The following is an 18,307-nucleotide window of genomic DNA, read 5'->3' on the forward strand; positions in this document are numbered from 1 at the left end:
ATGAGCGACAAAAAAAGTGTTGGTTAAGTGTTGAAAATTCAGACGAGATGTCAAAACGTGACATATTTCTTAAGTAATTGAAATTCTATTCAAAATGGTTGTTTGTGAAACAATATCACACATTTACTATTAATCGAGCTAACAGAAGGAATGTTCATCAAACCTGTTGTTTTTTTACTTGATGCTTACCAGCCATAAAAAAAAGCTCTATAAGACTGTTTGGTTTTTATTAAAATCGAGAAAATAGTGCCATGGAGCTCTAAACATGGCTTCCGCTCATCAGATACAAAAAGATGGCGAGAGGCTGCGTTTCAACACGGCGACGAAGTCATAACCGTGGTCCTCAACGTAGCGGGTGACGTCACACGCTCTACGTCCACTTCTCGTCTAGAGTCTTGATGACGAACACCAGGCTGCGTTGATTGGGCTTGTGGGGCACGAGAGGGCCCAACTTGTTTTCATATTCCTTAACAATTAACAGCTTCTCCTCCTTGTGTTATTTATACCGTTATGTACAGTGGCAGGGTTAGATGGATCATGATGATGAAGATTACTTTTTTTTTACATTCGTTTTTGCTTCCCCGCTGTTACTAATACAGCCGTTAGTTTGCCGTTAATAACTAAATAGCTTCGGCAGCGAAGCAGGTGGAAGGGTCCGGTGGCGGGGGGGGGTAACTTAAGCTAATGCTAACACTTGTCTCAATTGTGGTCTTTTTAACAGTTAATTATTTTATCCATGGATGTGTGTACACTCTTCATCGGGGAGATAAACACAAAACGGGTGCAGACACCCAAAGCTAGACTAACGTTATCCATTGACAGAGATCAATGTTTAGTTATCTAGTAGAGGCGATGTGAGGACGGGGTTAACGGTCCATTAGATGCTGATTCATGGCTAGTAGCTCGCTAGCTTGTTAAGCCTGGACGCTAGCCCCTTTTGTTTAAATCGGGTCGGTACAACATTTACCACTATGCGATTCGTAGGCTTAGTTTGTTCTGCTTGTTTAATCAAAGTCACATTTAATGCACCGAACGTGATTAAAAATAGACCATGCGTACAACCACAGTAACGGGATTAGCGGTTAGTTTGATTGACACGAATGAGACAATAAAGCTACTGGGCAAAAAAAGCCGGTGGGCGTTGATGTTAATCGTGAGCCAATGACCTACTCTGGCCATTGCGACCCTGCAAAATATAATCAATGGTGCAACTAGACATGTCTACTGCGTACTTCATGCCGCATATGAATGTTCAATTTAACCAATAGGAAATGGGGCCATGTGACTTTCGACCAATCGGATTCATCTTTTTTTTCTCCACCGGATAAGAAGGTATAAATAACCCCTCCCAGTGAAAAAACGACAGTTACTTCTCACACTGGACACATAACGCCCTTGCTGTGAGAGTTAACTTTTCCTTTGTCCTCTTCCAAATCTGATATCGTAGGATTTTTGCACAGAATCTTGGAAAACATGGTGAGTATAAACGCATTATATGCTTTACTTTGGTGCTCGTGTTTTTTTATTTAACTTAAAGTTAACGTAACGCTGTCGAAGTTTGTCATCACGTGGCAACCTTGCCTAACCAGTTATCAACGTTAAGGTAGTAACTTTATATATTATTGTATGTATTGCGACAACCAAACGAAGTCTTAAATAGGCGTTACATTTCGTGTAATTTTTTAGAAGGGCTCGGCCCGCATCAAAATGGTGCCAGTTTCCTGCTTTCATGTCTGTACATTGACCCGGTTAGTGGTGCTCAACGGTCTTTCAGCCTGAAACATCAGTCCTCTTCAGGCCTTTTATGTATTTGCAACCACAGGCCTTTCAAACCAACCCTATTCACTCTGAAGTCTTTTATGTTTAGTCACAAAATGCCGTGAGAGCCAACTGCTTTTGCAATGATCTCACTAACTACATCTGTGTTTGAAGATATTCACCACAAAATGATGACGGTGAAAATGTTCAAAATGGTCTCTGGTTCCTTTAATCGTTTCTTTAGAAAGAATCTTTTTTTTATTGAGTGCCAATGCCATCAGGTGACTCTAGCATTGATAATCTGGTGTTTTTTTTTTTTTTTTTAACAAAACAGCCCTTGATCCTTCTCAAAAATATTTTATCTAAGAGCAGTTTTTTGCAAGCTGTGTTCTTAATTAATTGTAGTTCCTTTTAAAAAACATATTTTATTCTCTCCGCAGCGCGAGTGTATCTCCATCCACGTCGGTCAGGCCGGTGTCCAGATTGGCAACGCCTGCTGGGAGCTTTACTGCCTGGAACATGGGATCCAGCCGGACGGACAGATGCCCAGTGACAAAACCATCGGAGGAGGAGACGACTCCTTCAACACCTTCTTCAGTGAGACCGGAGCTGGAAAGCACGTCCCGAGAGCTGTTTTTGTGGACCTGGAGCCCACCGTCATCGGTAAGTGTCATCACGTCTGGCTGAAAATGAACTTAGGCCACTTAAAAGGGAAACAACACCTAATTCAGTCATTTTGTCTCTTCAGATGAGGTGCGCAGTGGGACTTACCGCCAGCTGTTCCACCCCGAGCAGCTGATCACTGGTAAGGAGGACGCTGCCAACAATTATGCCCGTGGACACTACACCATCGGCAAAGAGATCATCGACATTGTGCTGGACAGGATCCGCAAGCTGGTGGGTAACATGATATCTGAGGATGCATTCTTGTATTCAAGTTAAATCACATTACTATGTCTCATGTGTGATCGCCGTCTCTCCCTCTCCTCCCACAGTCGGACCAGTGCACCGGCCTTCAGGGCTTCCTGGTGTTCCACAGCTTCGGAGGCGGCACCGGCTCCGGCTTCACCTCTCTGCTGATGGAGCGTCTCTCTGTCGACTACGGCAAGAAGTCCAAGCTGGAGTTCTCCATCTACCCAGCTCCCCAGGTGTCCACCGCTGTGGTGGAGCCCTACAACGCCATCCTGACCACCCACACCACCCTGGAGCACTCTGACTGTGCCTTCATGGTCGATAACGAGGCCATCTACGATATCTGTCGTAGGAACCTTGATATCGAGCGTCCCTCCTACACCAACCTGAACAGGTTGATCAGTCAGATCGTGTCCTCCATCACTGCTTCTCTTCGCTTTGATGGCGCCCTCAATGTTGATCTGACAGAGTTCCAGACCAACTTGGTACCATATCCCCGTATCCACTTCCCTCTGGCCACCTATGCCCCCGTCATCTCTGCTGAGAAGGCTTACCACGAGCAGCTAACGGTGTCAGAAATTACAAATGCCTGCTTTGAACCAGCGAATCAATTGGTAAAATGTGACCCTCGCCACGGCAAATACATGGCCTGCTGCCTTTTGTATCGTGGTGACGTGGTTCCCAAGGATGTGAATGCTGCCATTGCCACCATCAAAACCAAGCGCTCCATCCAGTTTGTGGACTGGTGCCCCACTGGTTTTAAGGTGGGCATCAACTACCAGCCTCCCACTGTAGTTCCTGGTGGAGATCTGGCCAAGGTCCAGAGGGCTGTGTGCATGCTGAGCAACACCACTGCTATTGCAGAGGCCTGGGCTCGGCTTGACCACAAGTTTGACCTGATGTACGCCAAGCGGGCCTTTGTTCACTGGTACGTGGGGGAGGGAATGGAGGAGGGAGAGTTCTCAGAGGCCAGAGAGGACATGGCAGCTCTGGAGAAGGATTATGAGGAGGTCGGAGCTGACTCTATTGACGGTGAGGAAGAGGGAGAGGAATATTAAACATGCATTCTGCTACTGAGCCGTAATCTGTTGCATTTTACTGTAAAAAAAATAAAGACTCTTCACGTGGAAAAAATGTTTTGTCTTTAATACACTATTTAGTCCGAAAATAAGTAATTTATCAATAGGTTATACCTATTTGGTGGTGACTGATTTCTATGGTTTTAACCAGATCTTTCTCGTTTTTGTCACTTCGGTCAACAGCAAAATACTGAAACTTGAAGTTCTTAGGAAATTAAACTAATGACCTAAGTCTGGGGTCAACAAAACAAACTAGGGCTGGTATTTACTACAGCACAAGGTCGCCCCAGCTAGCTGCCAGACGGTAATTGTTTTAGTTTTTAAAACTTATTTCTCATAGCAACAACAAATTCATTTTTAACATTTTTTTGCAGTTGGTATAATGGAAAAGAACACATTCACAAATGTTGTAAAAGTTTTTTTTATTTGGCTATTTTGACCAAGTTTGACTGCAAATTCATTCAAATTCAGCAACGTCATTTGCTCTTAGACCGATGAAACCAAACGGCCTTGTTACACTGATCTATTCGAGTACAGTTGTATTGCACTTTTAATTGTCTTACGTTAATGCTATTTATTTTTTGCCAACAGCGTTTTTTACTTCCCTCAATCATTTTACAGTTTCCCTTTTTTCCATAAACAATGCAGAACCATCAAATTTCAACTAACCACTTTTTCTTTTTATAAAGCAACGTATTACGCTGCTGTAAGGGAGAACGACAAAACGGCACCCATGGAGTGCTCTTCTCAATGTAAGACATGGAGTTAAGAACTTCTTTTTTTTTCTTCAGGTTTATCTGACTTTGGGAAATAAATACATATAGGGTTGCATATTTTCCTCTGACAATAGTTTGTTGAAAAGATTTGCACTTCAAAACGATACAAAAACACTGACAGATACACACAAAGTGCCCTCATATTCTCATGCATACAAAAGTTGTATTGATTAAAGTCTTGATTTAGCACTGAGGCGTAGCCGGCTCTAAATATAATGCAGCATGGAGCCAGGTGGACACTTTCCTACTCTGAAATATACATTTAACCACGAAAAGCTCACAGGCTAAAACATCCAAACCCGCCTCCCGCTGATGCACTTACGTAAATCTATATAGATTCAGAAACCTCACCAATGCGGAGTGATTGTTTTAAATAAGATGCATCCCAGCCGTCAATCTTCTGCTTGCTCAATCTGTTGCAAAACGTACACACCTCTCATTTAAAACCACCTGGGTGCTGAGCAGCGCTGCGCGAGAAACACCACAGTAACACTCATAAGCTTCTTCTTTGCCTTTTCTATTTGATTCAGCTCTCAAATCAAAGCAGCAGAATGACAGTAAATGCATGTAAATCCCAGTGAAAATAGAAAACTTCACACTGCAGTACACCACTGTCTCAAATGCAATTATCCGAAATGTAACTAGATGCAGAGACTGAAGCGCAAGATTCAAAACAAAAAACTGTACATTAGCGATGTACGGATTGAAGTATTTCAACACACCGGAGACACATTTTACGCTCCTTAATTAATCTCCTTTAGCTTGTTGACCGCATATTGAAAATGTATGCTTTTAAAAAAAAAAAGTTAGCTATTACTTCTAAATTTCTGCTGCAGTTAAACTCAGCAATTAAGTGAAAAGGATAGTGGAGAGAATATTCAGTCTGCATGTGACGTAAACACACATCACACCCACGTAGCTCGCGAGAAAGTATAATTACCTAATGATTCTCCAATCAGCCAGTGTGAGCCAATTTAGGAGGACTTGAAAGCTTTTTTATTGTTGACACTGACAACGTCGAAAGGAGACGCCTTGAGCGCTGCTTCTCCTGTGTAAGCTCGGCTGAGGACGTGCTCCACCATCCAACCCCGACTTGAACACACAAACATCATCGCATTCAGATGTACCGAATCTTCTTCAGTCTTTTGTTGAACCCCTGCGATCAGAGGAGCTTCACAGAGCCTCACAGTCACACCAACAGAAACGTTTGGAGGAGCTGCGGTAGTCTGCGTGAGGCTTCTTCGTCTTTGACCTCTGGTCCGGTCTGAGGAGCAGGAGGCACGGCCTGCTTGTGACCTGCAGCAGCAAAAACAATTAGTCTGAAATGATCGTTTTCCAACAGGTTCTGACATCCTCTCCATTCATTACCTGAGGTCCATTGACAGTTGCCTCATGACAAAATGTGTACGAAGAGGATGGCCAGGCCAATGTTGAGCAGGATGACCATGCAGATCATTATGGTGTTTGGGCCCTTTCAAAGAAAAGAAGCGTACGAGAGACGAGGTTAGTGATCTCTGTTCCAGATCTTATAAATCTGTAGAATTAATGATGATTCCTCCTTAAAAAGCATTCTGCATTTTGGGAGATCAGTCGCCCCTTGAAATAACTAATAACGGGTCAATGTGTTTACTTTCTTACCTCAAGCTCCAGAGACTCCTCGTCCCTTGGGCTCGACCCGATGGCCTTCAGCCTGCCTTCTGCTTTGGGCTCTACCTTCGGGGTTTGTTTGGCAACAGGAGCTTTGGCCTCCACTTGCTTTGGTACCGGTTTAGGTTCAAGACTTGGTGCGGGTTTTGGGAACGGCGTCGGGCTGGGTTGGCGCTTGGGCAAGGGCTTTGTCTCCGCTCTGCTGGACGTCCTGCTCACCTCCCTGGACTCCACTTTGTTCTCAGACACGGACGGTGCTCGTTCGTGGACCGATGGCGCTCTTTCCGTTTCGCCCTCGGACGTTTTGGGCTCGGGGGTCGCAGCTTTGGAGGACACTCTGGAGCTGTGGCGAGGTGCTTCTTCTTCATCTGGACAGATGAGGCTATTCCTTACAGGGGCAGCCGGGTCTGCAGTGGAATCTAGACCTTTGACCTCTGAGTCAAACTTCTGCAGGGGCTTTATCTCCAGGTCCGAGCCCTGCTCGTTCTTGCTGCTCTGACGGCTGGGCGTGGGGCGAAGGGGCCCACCTGCCACTCCAGGCGCAGGGGGGGCGGGAGCAGAAACGGAGGTCGACGGGGTAGTGGGGCGACTACTGGGCCGGCTGTTGGCTCTACTGCTTCCCTTACTGCCAGCAGCCGTAATGGTTTTGTCTTCGTTCCAGCTCCCTGGACTGAGGAGTCTGGAGTCTTCCTTGGTGGTTATGCCCGGGCTGGGGGAGGGGGTGCGGCCTGGGGATGAGCCAGCGATGAGGCTGTCCAGTTCATTCATGAGTGGGCTTTCGGGTGGCGTGGGCAGGGGCTCCTCTTCGGCTAACAGCGGCTCATGCATGACAGTCTCTGTGGTCTCACTTCCCTCTATGGCCTCCACTAACACTCTCTTCTTCAGATACTCAGGACCTGCGTGAGATCAGTTCAACCAGTACAGTGATTTTATCATCGTAGAGGGTCAATGGAAGGTTGGTGGAAAAGATTAACCAGATTTATCTTCAATAGGAAGCTATTGTATCCTTTGCCTGCTACAAATAAAGCATATGGTGCACATTCTAACAATGCATTCTGCTCTCTAGCTGGAGGTTTGCACGGGGACACACTAGATACTATACTATTTACTTATGAGTAAAACGTAGCGAAAGCACTCTGTAGAAATACTCCAATACAAAAGTAAGTCCTGCTATTAGCAGCAAAATATGCTTGAATGTCAACAAATAAAGGTAGCAATCATGCAGAAAGTTCATAATATACTGTATTACAATTTTTGATGATTATTGAATGAGTGTTAATGGAGTCAAGTAAAAATGATCAAACGTAGGGTAAAAATAACAGTAAAAGTTCAGTACTTGAGTGTATTTAGTTGCATTGCACCACTTTGCATCAACAGTAATCAGTTACGTTTGATGTTTTCTTCAGTAAGTGATGCTACTTTATTGTAATATTAATGTCCTACTATCTCTGCCCTGGTTCATCAAAATATTGGTATGTGTCGGATCTGTTTTGACTTCAAAAATCTATTTGAATATTTTGTCTGTTGCGTGTCATTCGTGTCATTTGGGAAAGAAGCTAAATGAGCCTCCTAAAAAAATAAAAAATAAAAAATAAACTAACTAAAAATAAAAAATGACGGCATCCAATTTCAAGTGAAAATAACAAATCCAACTGTATTACGCTTTTACTAAAGTAGCTATACTTTTCATGTTTGTGTCCATGTTGCAGATTGCCTGTCGTGCACTGACCTGGCTGGTAGAAGGAAGGGGACAGCTCTTTGGCTACCAGTCGGGCGATGCTGGACTCGCTGTTGGCAGCCTGGGCGGCCTGGTCAGCCGCATCTGACTTGCCCTTTGAATGGGTCGTCCTGCAGAGGAACAGATGCAACACAATTCATAAATATCCCTGGTGTGAGGATCCTCTATTTGTTTTTACATATGTGCTCTAGTGATTACATTTCGTTTTTTGACTGAAAAAAAAAATTAGCAGACAGTTCCTTCGGTTCCTTGTGGTATTATGATATTCCATAGACCCAATAGATCTATTGATTGGCTAGTCGTAATAAACAATCTACAGATTAATCAATGATTAAAATAATTGTTATATACTGTGTGACAAACACAGTTGATTGAATGGAGATTGATTGATATCGTAGTTTTTCAATTTCAAGAATTCAATACTATGGATATTAGGAATTATTAAACCTCTTTTTTTACTTCCATCCTGCATGTTCTCAAGTATGTTACATGACATGTCGTTATGTCTTCATGTGCTTTTAATGCATGCTGACCTTGATCTTGACCTTTCAAAGTTGAGACTTTTGGTACCAAAAATACCCCAGTGTGTGTGACTGTTTATAGTATTTGATCGGGGTCGGGTGGCTGTTTGTCACGTGCGTCATTATTATTATTAGCTATTGAGAGAGGAGATGTCCTTTTCGGCTGTTGCGCTGTGATGGAAATAAGATGCTTCTAGATGAGCGATCATCAACGTTACCACATTTCATACCGAGGGGAACAATTATATGCCAATCCATCCCAAAACTTTGTGGAACGGGATAACTGAAAACATTTGACCTGCAGGTGGCAGTAGATGAAAAGTTAGGGAATCACAAAAGTCAGTAAACTTCATCTACTTGGAAACATGAACGTCAGAATCAAATGTCATGGCCGCCCGTCTAGTAGTTGTTGGGATATTTCAGTCTGGAGCTAAATGAACCACCGAAAGATCGCTAGTGTGGCAGAAAGCCTGAGCTAAAAGGTTCCTGCTGCTCATTAACCGGGATAATTACTGATTGTGATTACTCTGGGGATACTTGACATGCTGTAACTTTACACTGTGCTGAAAATAGATCCCTGGTCGACGTGAAGACTCAGTGGGGAAGGTGCTTCCCACTGGAACAATTAGAGACTCCTGAGGCTCCCCGTTTGAACTGGATGAGCTCCACCTGTCCACAGACACTGTCTGTCCTCTCCCAGGAGCAAATACACCCCAAATATCATAGGTTTAATCCTTCAGCAACATGGATTTATAATTACAACGGCTGCTTCATAGAAACAAGCAGTGAGTCTCATTGAAGGGTTTTTAAAAAGTTTTTGGACAAAGATTAACTCAAAGTATTTAAATTGTAAATGATTATTTATCCACTCGACTACATTTTGCAGGCAAATAGTATAATTGCTAATTCACTACATTTACCTGACAGCTACCGTTGCTCAATTAAAACATATGCATGCATGTATGATACATTTCCTAGATTCCCCCATTTCTCTTAGTCCTCCTTGAGATGTTTTTACACCTTGATTGGAGTCGACCTGTGCTAAATTGACCTGATCGGGGAGGAATTGGAAAGTCTATTAAGGTCTGACAGCGGAATCGTCATGAGGTTGAAGGAATTGTCTGCAGACTTTAGCAGACAACATCTGCTGCATTGAAAGTTCACAAGAGCACCGTGGCCTCCATAACCACTTAACTGGAAGCTACTCCACCACCTCTCTCAACCCTAACAGTGTTTCTATCAATGCACTGTTGTCTGTGTGTGTCCGTGTGTGCGTTTGTGTCCGACCAGCACAACTCTCAGCACCATAAATGTGCAGGAGAAACCCCAGACTTGAGTACTGCTAACCGTCACACATCCTTGGGAGTGAAGAAAGAGGTCACGCCTGCACTGCAAAGTAAAACAGATTTAACCCTAAAATAACCAATAAAACTCTATTTTTCAAGATGCTGCATTATTTGAAAAACAACCAGTGCCACCAGTCTGGATTACCAGCCCGAATGTTTTGTCCTTATATTTGTAACGGTAAGCAGTCTAATAATATGTCTCCACTCTAGTCATAGTTGCTAAAAGTGGTAAGCATGGCTGCCAAGAGCATCGCAGGTTGCAGAGCTAATATGGGGATTGTTTTGACTGAGGATTCCCTACTGAACATAAATTAGGTTCTTCAGCTGTTGATTTTTTTCATGCACATGCTCTGGTTTATCACTCAGTCACTGTATTAACTGCCATGCCTGCTTAAACGTCACTTATTGAAAACAAATGTTAAACCAAATATTGCATTGCTTTGTATTTGCAGGATACTGTCAAAAAAAACCCTGCCTAAAACCAAGATAAAATCAAATGAATTACAAACTTTTTTTTAGGATTCAGGTATTTTTATTAAGAAATGTAGCTTTCAGTCCCCATGAAAGATGATAGAAATTGGTATGTTGTCTCGTGATTCAAATATCAAACAAGAACCAGCTGAGGCTGTAGATGTAACTTGTGTTATTTATGTCTTTTAGTTTAGTCACATGCTCTCTTTCTCTTATTTATATTATTCAGGAGCGGGAGGAGGAAGCATCTCTGGAAATATCTGTCAAATTTGCACACTTTCCTCCTACAATAGAACAAAGGGATTCAGGTCAGAAACTAGACAGCCCTTACACTTTGATAACTGCTGGTCCTTCAGTGCTTCTCTGCAACCAGACAAGACATTTGACACTGTGACCTGAATACCCGTTATGCTCCTAAGGCCTTAAGAAGACGCTTGTTATACTCTGAGGATTGATGAGACGTCAGCTGTAGGAAGAAACAGCCAAAGCCATGAATGTTGGAGTGGTTCTGTAAATAGGTACTTCTGTTCTGCTATTTTGTCACCATTTGTTTTTGTCATGCTGCAGTGCTGATTGCAAGAGATATTCTGGCATTCTGGCATGTGTCACTTTATCTTTGTGGCGGGCCCCTTTTAACTGTGTGAGTGTTGTGTGCGTGAGAAAGGTGGATTTAATGTCTATAAAAAGACGACTTAATGCTTCTTACTATAATAAAATCACTATGTCAAAATTGAAAGGGATAGTTGCTTGGATAGAACTAATTGAAAACTCATTATTCCCACATTGCATGGAGGTCACATAAGGAATATTTGTGGAGTAGAAAATGACTTCAGTAAAACCATTAATACCACATTGCCAAAAACATTATAACCAATTGCACCAAAGTCACATGAATCATAGTCTATTTGGTGATTATATCTTATGTTATCAATCTGGATCGTTAACTAGAAACCAACACTATAAATGGCTCTTAACTAGTTCAGTTCAGTCCATAAATGGTATAAAAGAATACCTTCATTTGTACTACCTTGAGGAAAATGTACTCAATTACTTCGAATCTCTGGAGTAGCTACAAAAGTATCCTCAATAGTCCTGAGCTTAGAACTGAACTCCATTTACAAATGTTGCACGCAGAATGCTTGTATCAGCAGTACAGTGTGTAATAGAAGCTGCAACACTAAAGCTAGGTGTGGTACACATATAACCCTTTATACCCAAGCACTTGCCTATGAGCTGTGTCATATTTATATCCGTGGAACCACTCGACACCGTTGCTGACGCAAGACGGGCCGAGATCTATGATCTCAAACTGTTAACGGCGAGCAGTGGCGCTAAAGCGTGCAGCGGGTGATGGAAAGTGAATCAGTAAGCAGACGGGCGTTTCAGGCCGAGCCGTGCGCCATTTAAACAAGCATTGGCCTTGTTTCAACCGGGCGGGAGTGAAGTAAAGTAATAGTTAATGGGCATGCAGTCGGACACAAAGCCTGCTATGATTCAGCCTATGAAAACAGTCTGGGTGTGTGTCTGTGACTAGGCAGGAAAGATGGGGTTTGGAGGTGGTGGTGGTGGTGGTGGTGGGTGGGGGGTCGGGCGGGAGATAATCAGCTGTTGCATTCCCCTGCGATTGTGATACAGCAAGAATGCGCCTGCCCATATTTAGTCAGGGCTCCTCTGTGACCACAGGGTCCCTGTGTGTGTGTGTCTGTGTGTGTGCGTCATTTACACCCTTTTCCTACCGCGCAGGTCCTCCTTCAGCCAGCCTACGCAACAGGACAGTGTCCACAGAGTGTCTGGGGGCCGGTGAACGCTCAGCTAACTAGACTTGAAGAGGCCAGCTCCGGCATCCCGTGCTGTGCACAGGTTGTACATGTATTTTTAACTGTTGACTTCAGTGCCAAAGGAATCGTGGAGTGAGGAAGCCACTGCCAGGAACAGATGTGTCACGTCTCCAGGGCTTGTATAATAAACAGATTCCTGTTCAACATGCAAGAACACTCTGCCGTTGAGTTTGTATGGTGTCAAAAGTATACAAATCAGTTACTTATAGAAGATTATGTAAAAATACTCCATTGCAAGTGAAAATGGATGGATGTTTCTCTGGCAGAACTGCAAAAAATCTGACAAACATGATATGATGCAAAAAAAAGCTAAAAGCTTGAGAACCACTAGTTTAAATAAAATAATGCATTTTATTTTTAGAAACTTTGCCGAACGTTTGTATCTAAAAGATTAATCTGAAAAGTAGAACCTCTAGCTGTGGACTGGAAAAGTACAACGTATCCATAAAGCATAAAGCATAAAGCATAAAGTAGATTACAATGGAAGTCAAAGTTACAAGAAATTGAAAGTACTCCCGTCTCTGTTCTTCTAGTAGTTTTTGTAGTAGTTGAACATATTGAGGATACACTGTATTTGCTATTAGGTGGTGTTTGGTTTGTAAATGTCACCGAGGTGTTCCTGAATGCAGTCCTACGTAAATACTCAGCTTCCAGTCTCAGCTCTGCACTCATGTGCTGTAAGTGAGCTGCAGTGAAGACCAACCAATCGTTCTTCTATACTGCTTATGCCGAGCAGTACAATATTTAGATTTCAATCTGCTGGGACGGAGGTCTGCAGTCCATCAGAGCGAGTCTCCATCTGCCACAAACACTGAGCTTACATCAGGTGTTGGAGACGACTGCGGACAAAAGCCTCACCGCCTTGTACGGTCACGGGCAAACTGAAGCTACACATATGAGCAATAATATCTACCAGCTCACGAGACTGCAAAGTGTTACCTTTGGACCGCCTGGCTGGTTCCAGTTGTTGGTTTTAGCTTCATATTCAACAGACAGGAGAGTTTTACCTCCCACCACCATCACATGTTACACGCTTCTCTTGTTTGTCTGCAGTGTATAACTGGCCCATTTCCAGTCCTCCCCTGCCAGATTGTCTCAGTTGCCATGCTGTTGTCCTTCGGAAGTAAATGATCAAACTGTCCCTGTCTGCAATCACTGGACAGGTCAGAATCCTTAAAGTCCCTTCCAACCATTGCGCTAAAAATAAAAAATAAAATATTCTGTACGCAAAGAAATGTACTTTTTGGTTTCCTTGTTTTTTCTTCCCTCTGATTCATTGACGACGGATGAGATGTATTTTCAATATAGTATTCACACACAAGGCCGACCGAGACGGACTGGGGGTTAAGATGACGACCGTGGCAATCGGATGATGTCGTAGTTGTCTTTCTACCAGCACTGCAGCAGCCGCAGTCCGGGCAACAACCACGGCCACAGCTTCATCCACCACAGCCCAGCAGAGCAGCTGCTGCTATGCTCACAAAGGCGGGAAAGTGTTGTTGGGGCAATATTACTTGAGTGATACAAACAACGACTAGAGAAAACTCAAGCCTGTTAGTTTTTATAAATACGTCCCATGCAAACAAGACGAACGAGGAGAATCACGTCTCCACTCATCTGCTCTTACCTGGAGGCAGCGATCTCTGCCTTCAGCTTGCCGATGGCTGCGGCCCTTTGAGCGCCCTCCACCGCGCGCTCCACCTTCTGTTTGATCTTGGTTCCCTTCAGCTGGATCACCCTCTTCTTCATGGCCTTCACCAGCAGGTTGTTCATGTACTTTCCCTCCTCCTTCCCCCCCTCGGCGAAGGTGGTGCAGCCGTAGCCGTGTCTCTGGTTGTTCAGCCACTCGCCCTCGTACTTCAGCCCGCTGGACCGTTCGCTTATTCCGTACCCTGAGCGCTTGTCGTTCTTCCACTCTCCCATGTAAACCTCTGTGGTGGTGGCGTCGATGTCGGCCTCCACCGGGGGGAAGTCCTCGGCTCCGGCGAAGCTTTCGTCCCCGATGCTGATGGTGGAGTGTGTGTCGCTGGCATTGGAGCTGAGGGCCGATTCCGTCCTGAGGAAGCTGATCTTGCTCTTCTGGCTGGACAGCGAGGTGCTTGAGTCAGACTTCTTCAGCTTACCCAAAAGGGAGCCCCTGCGAAACAAGCCCTTCTTCTTAGGCTTCACAGCCTCCGGGTCCACCTGAAGAGTCAGGGCGAAGCCTCCGCGGGACGGTCCCAGGTGGGTCGGGGTGGCGACGGGTGTCTCCTCACCTGAGGCGTTGGTGGTGGTGATGACGGGGATGTCTTGCTGCAAGACGGTGCCGTTGCTGTGCTCGCTGCGAAGTGAGGTCAGGGAGGTCCGAAGAGGGGAGCGGACAACTGCCGCCATGCCGTAGGGTACGCTCTGCCGGACCCCGTAGCCGTGCCGCATGCCGCCTGTGAACTGACCCTGGAAAGTACCTGGACACATCACAAGCACACATCAGAAGCCGCCTCGTAGCCATGCTGGTAGCGTAGCTCTAGATGGTTAGTTCGTAGTACTGTGGTCCAGTACTGTGTGGACTAAACTATCTCAACTTTCAGATGGATTGCAATGAAATTCGGTACAAACATTTACTCAGTCCACAGGTCCTATCAAACTCTGGCAGTCGCCTGACTTCTGTGCCAACAGGAGGTCAAGCGTTTCGCTTAAATTGTGAAATACAACACGTCTGTATAAATCAGCATTACGTTTTGAACAGACGTTTGGGGTTTCTAGAAAATAAATCCCACTGTTTTTGGTAGTTTCTTGACTTTGTATCTAGCACCGTCCTCATTAAACCACTTTCATGTCCACCCCCTTTTTATTACTAGCTAAAACTAACATGTTGACTTCAAAACATGGCGTGGAGCGAAAATAGTTACTATGTAAAACTGCCTTCACTTGTTTTTCTGCCTGAATGTCATGGATGTCTTTAGTGAGAAATGTTCATTAATGCCCTCACTGACAATCTTGAGGTCTGGTCTCATGCTAAAATTGACATAAGTGTGGCTCATAGTGACAGCTACGTCTCAGCCCGTGAGGCCAGGAGGGCATTGGGGTTGTGGGCTATAATTACATTCTGACATCTGATGCTATCACATCCCCCACTGCAACTTCCACCAGACTGGGCTTTAAAGCTGATGAGTCAGCTGCTGAAGAGAGGAACCACCGCTGATGTACAAGCAGAGATCAACTTAATCAATTGAATCTTTCTAAACGGTTTGGTTTCCTCCACACATTCAAGAGGATCAGCTGGGGAATATGCATGCACAAAAAGCTTCCAGGGACTAAAAGTTGGTCGAAAGTAAAGAAGTTAATTTTTTTAATTTACTGAAGGACTTCATTCTTCTTGTATTTTACTTGTTAGCATTTCATGCTACTTTATGTTTTACTCTACTCATTACATTTATAGGCTTTTATATAGCTTTGGTTATTAAAGATCGAGGTTTTACACAAAAACAACCAATAGTAATAGCACCTCTTCACTGACGGCAGCAGATTTATATTTTCTTCTGGTTAAACACATCTGGGGACACCGCAAACGTCCATGGGGATCACTGGTCCGCCCTTTTAGTGATTTGTCTACATGTCTCCTGCAATGAGCTTTGTTTAATGGCCATTATGGCCACACTTGGCTCGGGGGGTTTTAGTCTTAATGTTGTACTATTTTGTTCTCATGCCTTCCGCGGTGGAATTTAATCAAGTGCTGCACTGCAGTAATATTTTGAGGTTCGCCTGAAATTCTTATATTGCGATTACTGGACTTTTTCCTCCCACATGAACTTGCCAACCGAAATACAATCATAAAACAGAGGGAAATTCCCTCACATACCCAGACGTATTTAAAGCAGTTAAAATGAAACAAATGACCATTAAATACAAATATATATATATATATATATATATATATATATATATATATATATATATATTTTTTTTTCTTTGTAGATAATTATTACTCTTATTTTGATTGAAAGTTTAAATGTGCTCCTCATTTCAATGCACAACTTTACTACTGAATTCACCTTCCATCACTGTGTTATCACAGAAACCAGCTCCAGTAGCCCACACTTATTTGAGTGCTGTATTTAAAAGAACAATATTATCTACCTAAAGTTTACTTGACAAATGTATACTTGCACATAACATTTCAGAAGAATATAACTAATATTTAACTGGTAGTAAAATAAGTATTTCTTACTTTCACAATTTCAAGTAATAATTTTTTGCATTGAAAAGAAGTCAAAAGTCTAAACTTAGATCCACCTCACCTCCATCCGCATATGTCTCTGTTCCGTATCCATCCTGCAGCCCGTTATTCCACGTCCCCTCATACTTCGCTCCGCTGCCAACACTGATCCGGATGCCGTATCTCCCCTTGAAGCCATGAGTCCATTCCCCTCTGTAAATCCAGTGTCCTTTGGTTTCTGCTCCCAGGCCGTGACGCTTCCCCTGCGACCAGTACCCCTCGTAAGTGTTCCCGCTGGGCCACGTGTAGACCCCCACCACCTCGAAGCCGTAGTTCCAGGAGCCCGAGAACTCGCCCTGGCCCTTGGGTCCGGTGCAGATGCCATGGCCGTGGGCTTTGCCCCCCTCCCAGCCTCCGCAATAAGCTCCGCCGTCGTCGAACTCGAAGCGACCTCCGCTCATGCCTCACCGCGGTCTAACTAGTCCCCGATCGAAAAGTTGGGTTTGGGTCCGTTACGTGGCTAAAGATAAAACCTCCCGCGGGCTGACTTCACTTTCACCGGACATCAAAGCCGGTTTAAGGTATCCCGGTTGCTGAACTCTTGGGGGTTTCTTTTAGGGGAGTTGTTCTGGGTGTTTCTGCGCGTGTCCATGAAGCCCCCCCGGGGTGCGTCTTCGCCCTTGCACGCAACTTTAATTTTGTCCTCTTGAACTGGAGTGTCCTCTTCTTAGATTCGTCAAATTCACTCATTAATCTCCCCTTTTCTTCTTTGGATGACCGGGCTATTACCTCGAATTACTCATGTCTATACGAGCCACCGATCTTACGTGGCTTTTTCCAGGTGGCCACGGTGAAAAGCCCCCTTCCACCCCCCGTCCCTGCCGCCCAGCTATCTCTTGACAGTCGCTGCCGTTGGAAATATTTCAGCAGACCCAACAAGGCGACCAATCCACACACACACACCCTTCCAAAAATACGACCCAATCCTTATGCTGCTGCCTGCAAGGAGCCATGCCAGAGTCTTGCCACCTCGGGGCTGAAGTACATGCCACTGAGTCCTCTGCCCTCCATAAGTTTCCCCCCTGCAGTTAATGCAGTAACGAGGTAACAAAAGGCTATGCCTAATAAAAGATATCGGATACATCTCTGGAATTCCCATTGATGTTTCTCTGCTTTAACGGATGGGCCATTGTTCAATATGATGTTTTTTCTTTCAATGGATTTTTCCTTAATCAAATGTATAAATGTTTTGTCAAATGACAATATTCTGCACTTTCTGCTTTTTGCTTTTTATAATTGCACCCTAATTTAATTGACAAAGAGTGGCAATGATTTAGTTACTATGGGACAAATCATGCAGTGTGTCTACTTCATTAGCTTCACTCCTCCTGCTGGCAAATATCGGTAACTGCATCATAGATATTTAAGTTTTTGAATACTAACGGAAGAAGAAATATTCAAATCTCTTAATAAATTAAAAATACATGTAGATTAATGCAACGACAATGCAACGACAATCTATGCCAAGTAAAACGAGTCAAAATCCTACTTGTGCCAAAACATTATTAGTTAAATATAAAGTACTCAACAAATGTCTGTAAACTGTGTCAAACCTTTCTCAAATTTACTCAATTATAACCATCACAGGTTATAGAAAATTTTACACGAGTTCAAGTAAAAAAAAACTATGAGCAAAAATATTTAATTACAGTTGTTCATATTTATTTTCCGATATGAGGTGATTCGAAAACAAAAGGGACTTAAATTGTTTATTTAGCTGAAGGGTATCAATTGTTGTCCAGTAATCTGAATTTCCATTTTTAATTGTAATTGTTCTTTTTCCATTTGCACCTGTAGGTCTATTTCATTTTATTAACTGACTGTAGCCATTGACCCTGCACACACTACATCCTCCGCGTCCTTACATAGAGCCGCGTGACCTTCCTGTGGACAAAACGCTTCCTCCGCGGGTTTCACCGCGCATGTTTGTGCGTGGCCCATCGTGTGACGTAACGGGGCCACGCTT

General features: G+C 43.9%; 2 protein-coding genes across 2 annotated transcripts; one reads left to right on the plus strand and one right to left on the minus strand.

Moving 5' to 3' along the window:
- The first annotated feature begins 415 nt into the window (after positions 1-415).
- LOC120829934 (tubulin alpha-1C chain) lies at positions 416-3,804 on the plus strand. Its single transcript, XM_040194555.2, has 4 exons — positions 416-1,476; positions 2,199-2,421; positions 2,507-2,655; positions 2,754-3,804. Exons 1-4 carry the CDS (start codon positions 1,474-1,476, stop codon positions 3,726-3,728), a joined length of 1,350 nt encoding a protein of 449 aa, XP_040050489.2. The 5' UTR covers positions 416-1,473; the 3' UTR covers positions 3,729-3,804.
- Positions 3,805-4,154: 350 nt separating this feature from the next.
- On the minus strand, positions 4,155-17,211 carry jph2 (junctophilin 2). The gene is made up of 6 exons (XM_040194543.2): positions 16,364-17,211; positions 13,714-14,530; positions 7,902-8,020; positions 6,164-7,068; positions 5,894-5,996; positions 4,155-5,821 (listed from the first exon to the last, which is right to left on the minus strand). The coding sequence occupies exons 1-5, from the start codon at positions 16,740-16,742 to the stop codon at positions 5,916-5,918; spliced, it is 2,301 nt and encodes a 766-aa protein (XP_040050477.2). The 5' UTR covers positions 16,743-17,211; the 3' UTR covers positions 4,155-5,821; positions 5,894-5,915.
- Positions 17,212-18,307: the final 1,096 nt, after the last annotated feature.

The sequence above is a fragment of the Gasterosteus aculeatus genome, chromosome 2, assembly GCF_964276395.1.
Source record: "Gasterosteus aculeatus chromosome 2, fGasAcu3.hap1.1, whole genome shotgun sequence".
Taxonomy (NCBI): domain Eukaryota; kingdom Metazoa; phylum Chordata; class Actinopteri; order Perciformes; family Gasterosteidae; genus Gasterosteus; species Gasterosteus aculeatus.

Excerpts from the sequence above, each read along its gene's own strand:
- jph2 (XM_040194543.2), bottom strand. The coding sequence starts at position 16,742 with ATGAGCGGAGGTCGCTTCGAGTTCGACGACGGCGGAGCTTATTGCGGA. Across the intron at positions 7,069-7,901 it reads CCCTTCCTTCTACCAGCCAG|GTCCTGAGTATCTGAAGAAG; the intron begins GTCAGTGCACGA and ends GATCTCACGCAG. Across the intron at positions 5,997-6,163 it reads AGGAGTCTCTGGAGCTTGAG|GGCCCAAACACCATAATGAT; the intron begins GTAAGAAAGTAA and ends TTTCTTTGAAAG.
- LOC120829934 (XM_040194555.2), top strand. Across the intron at positions 2,422-2,506 it reads CCTGGAGCCCACCGTCATCG|ATGAGGTGCGCAGTGGGACT; the intron begins GTAAGTGTCATC and ends TTGTCTCTTCAG. Across the intron at positions 2,656-2,753 it reads TGGACAGGATCCGCAAGCTG|TCGGACCAGTGCACCGGCCT; the intron begins GTGGGTAACATG and ends CTCCTCCCACAG.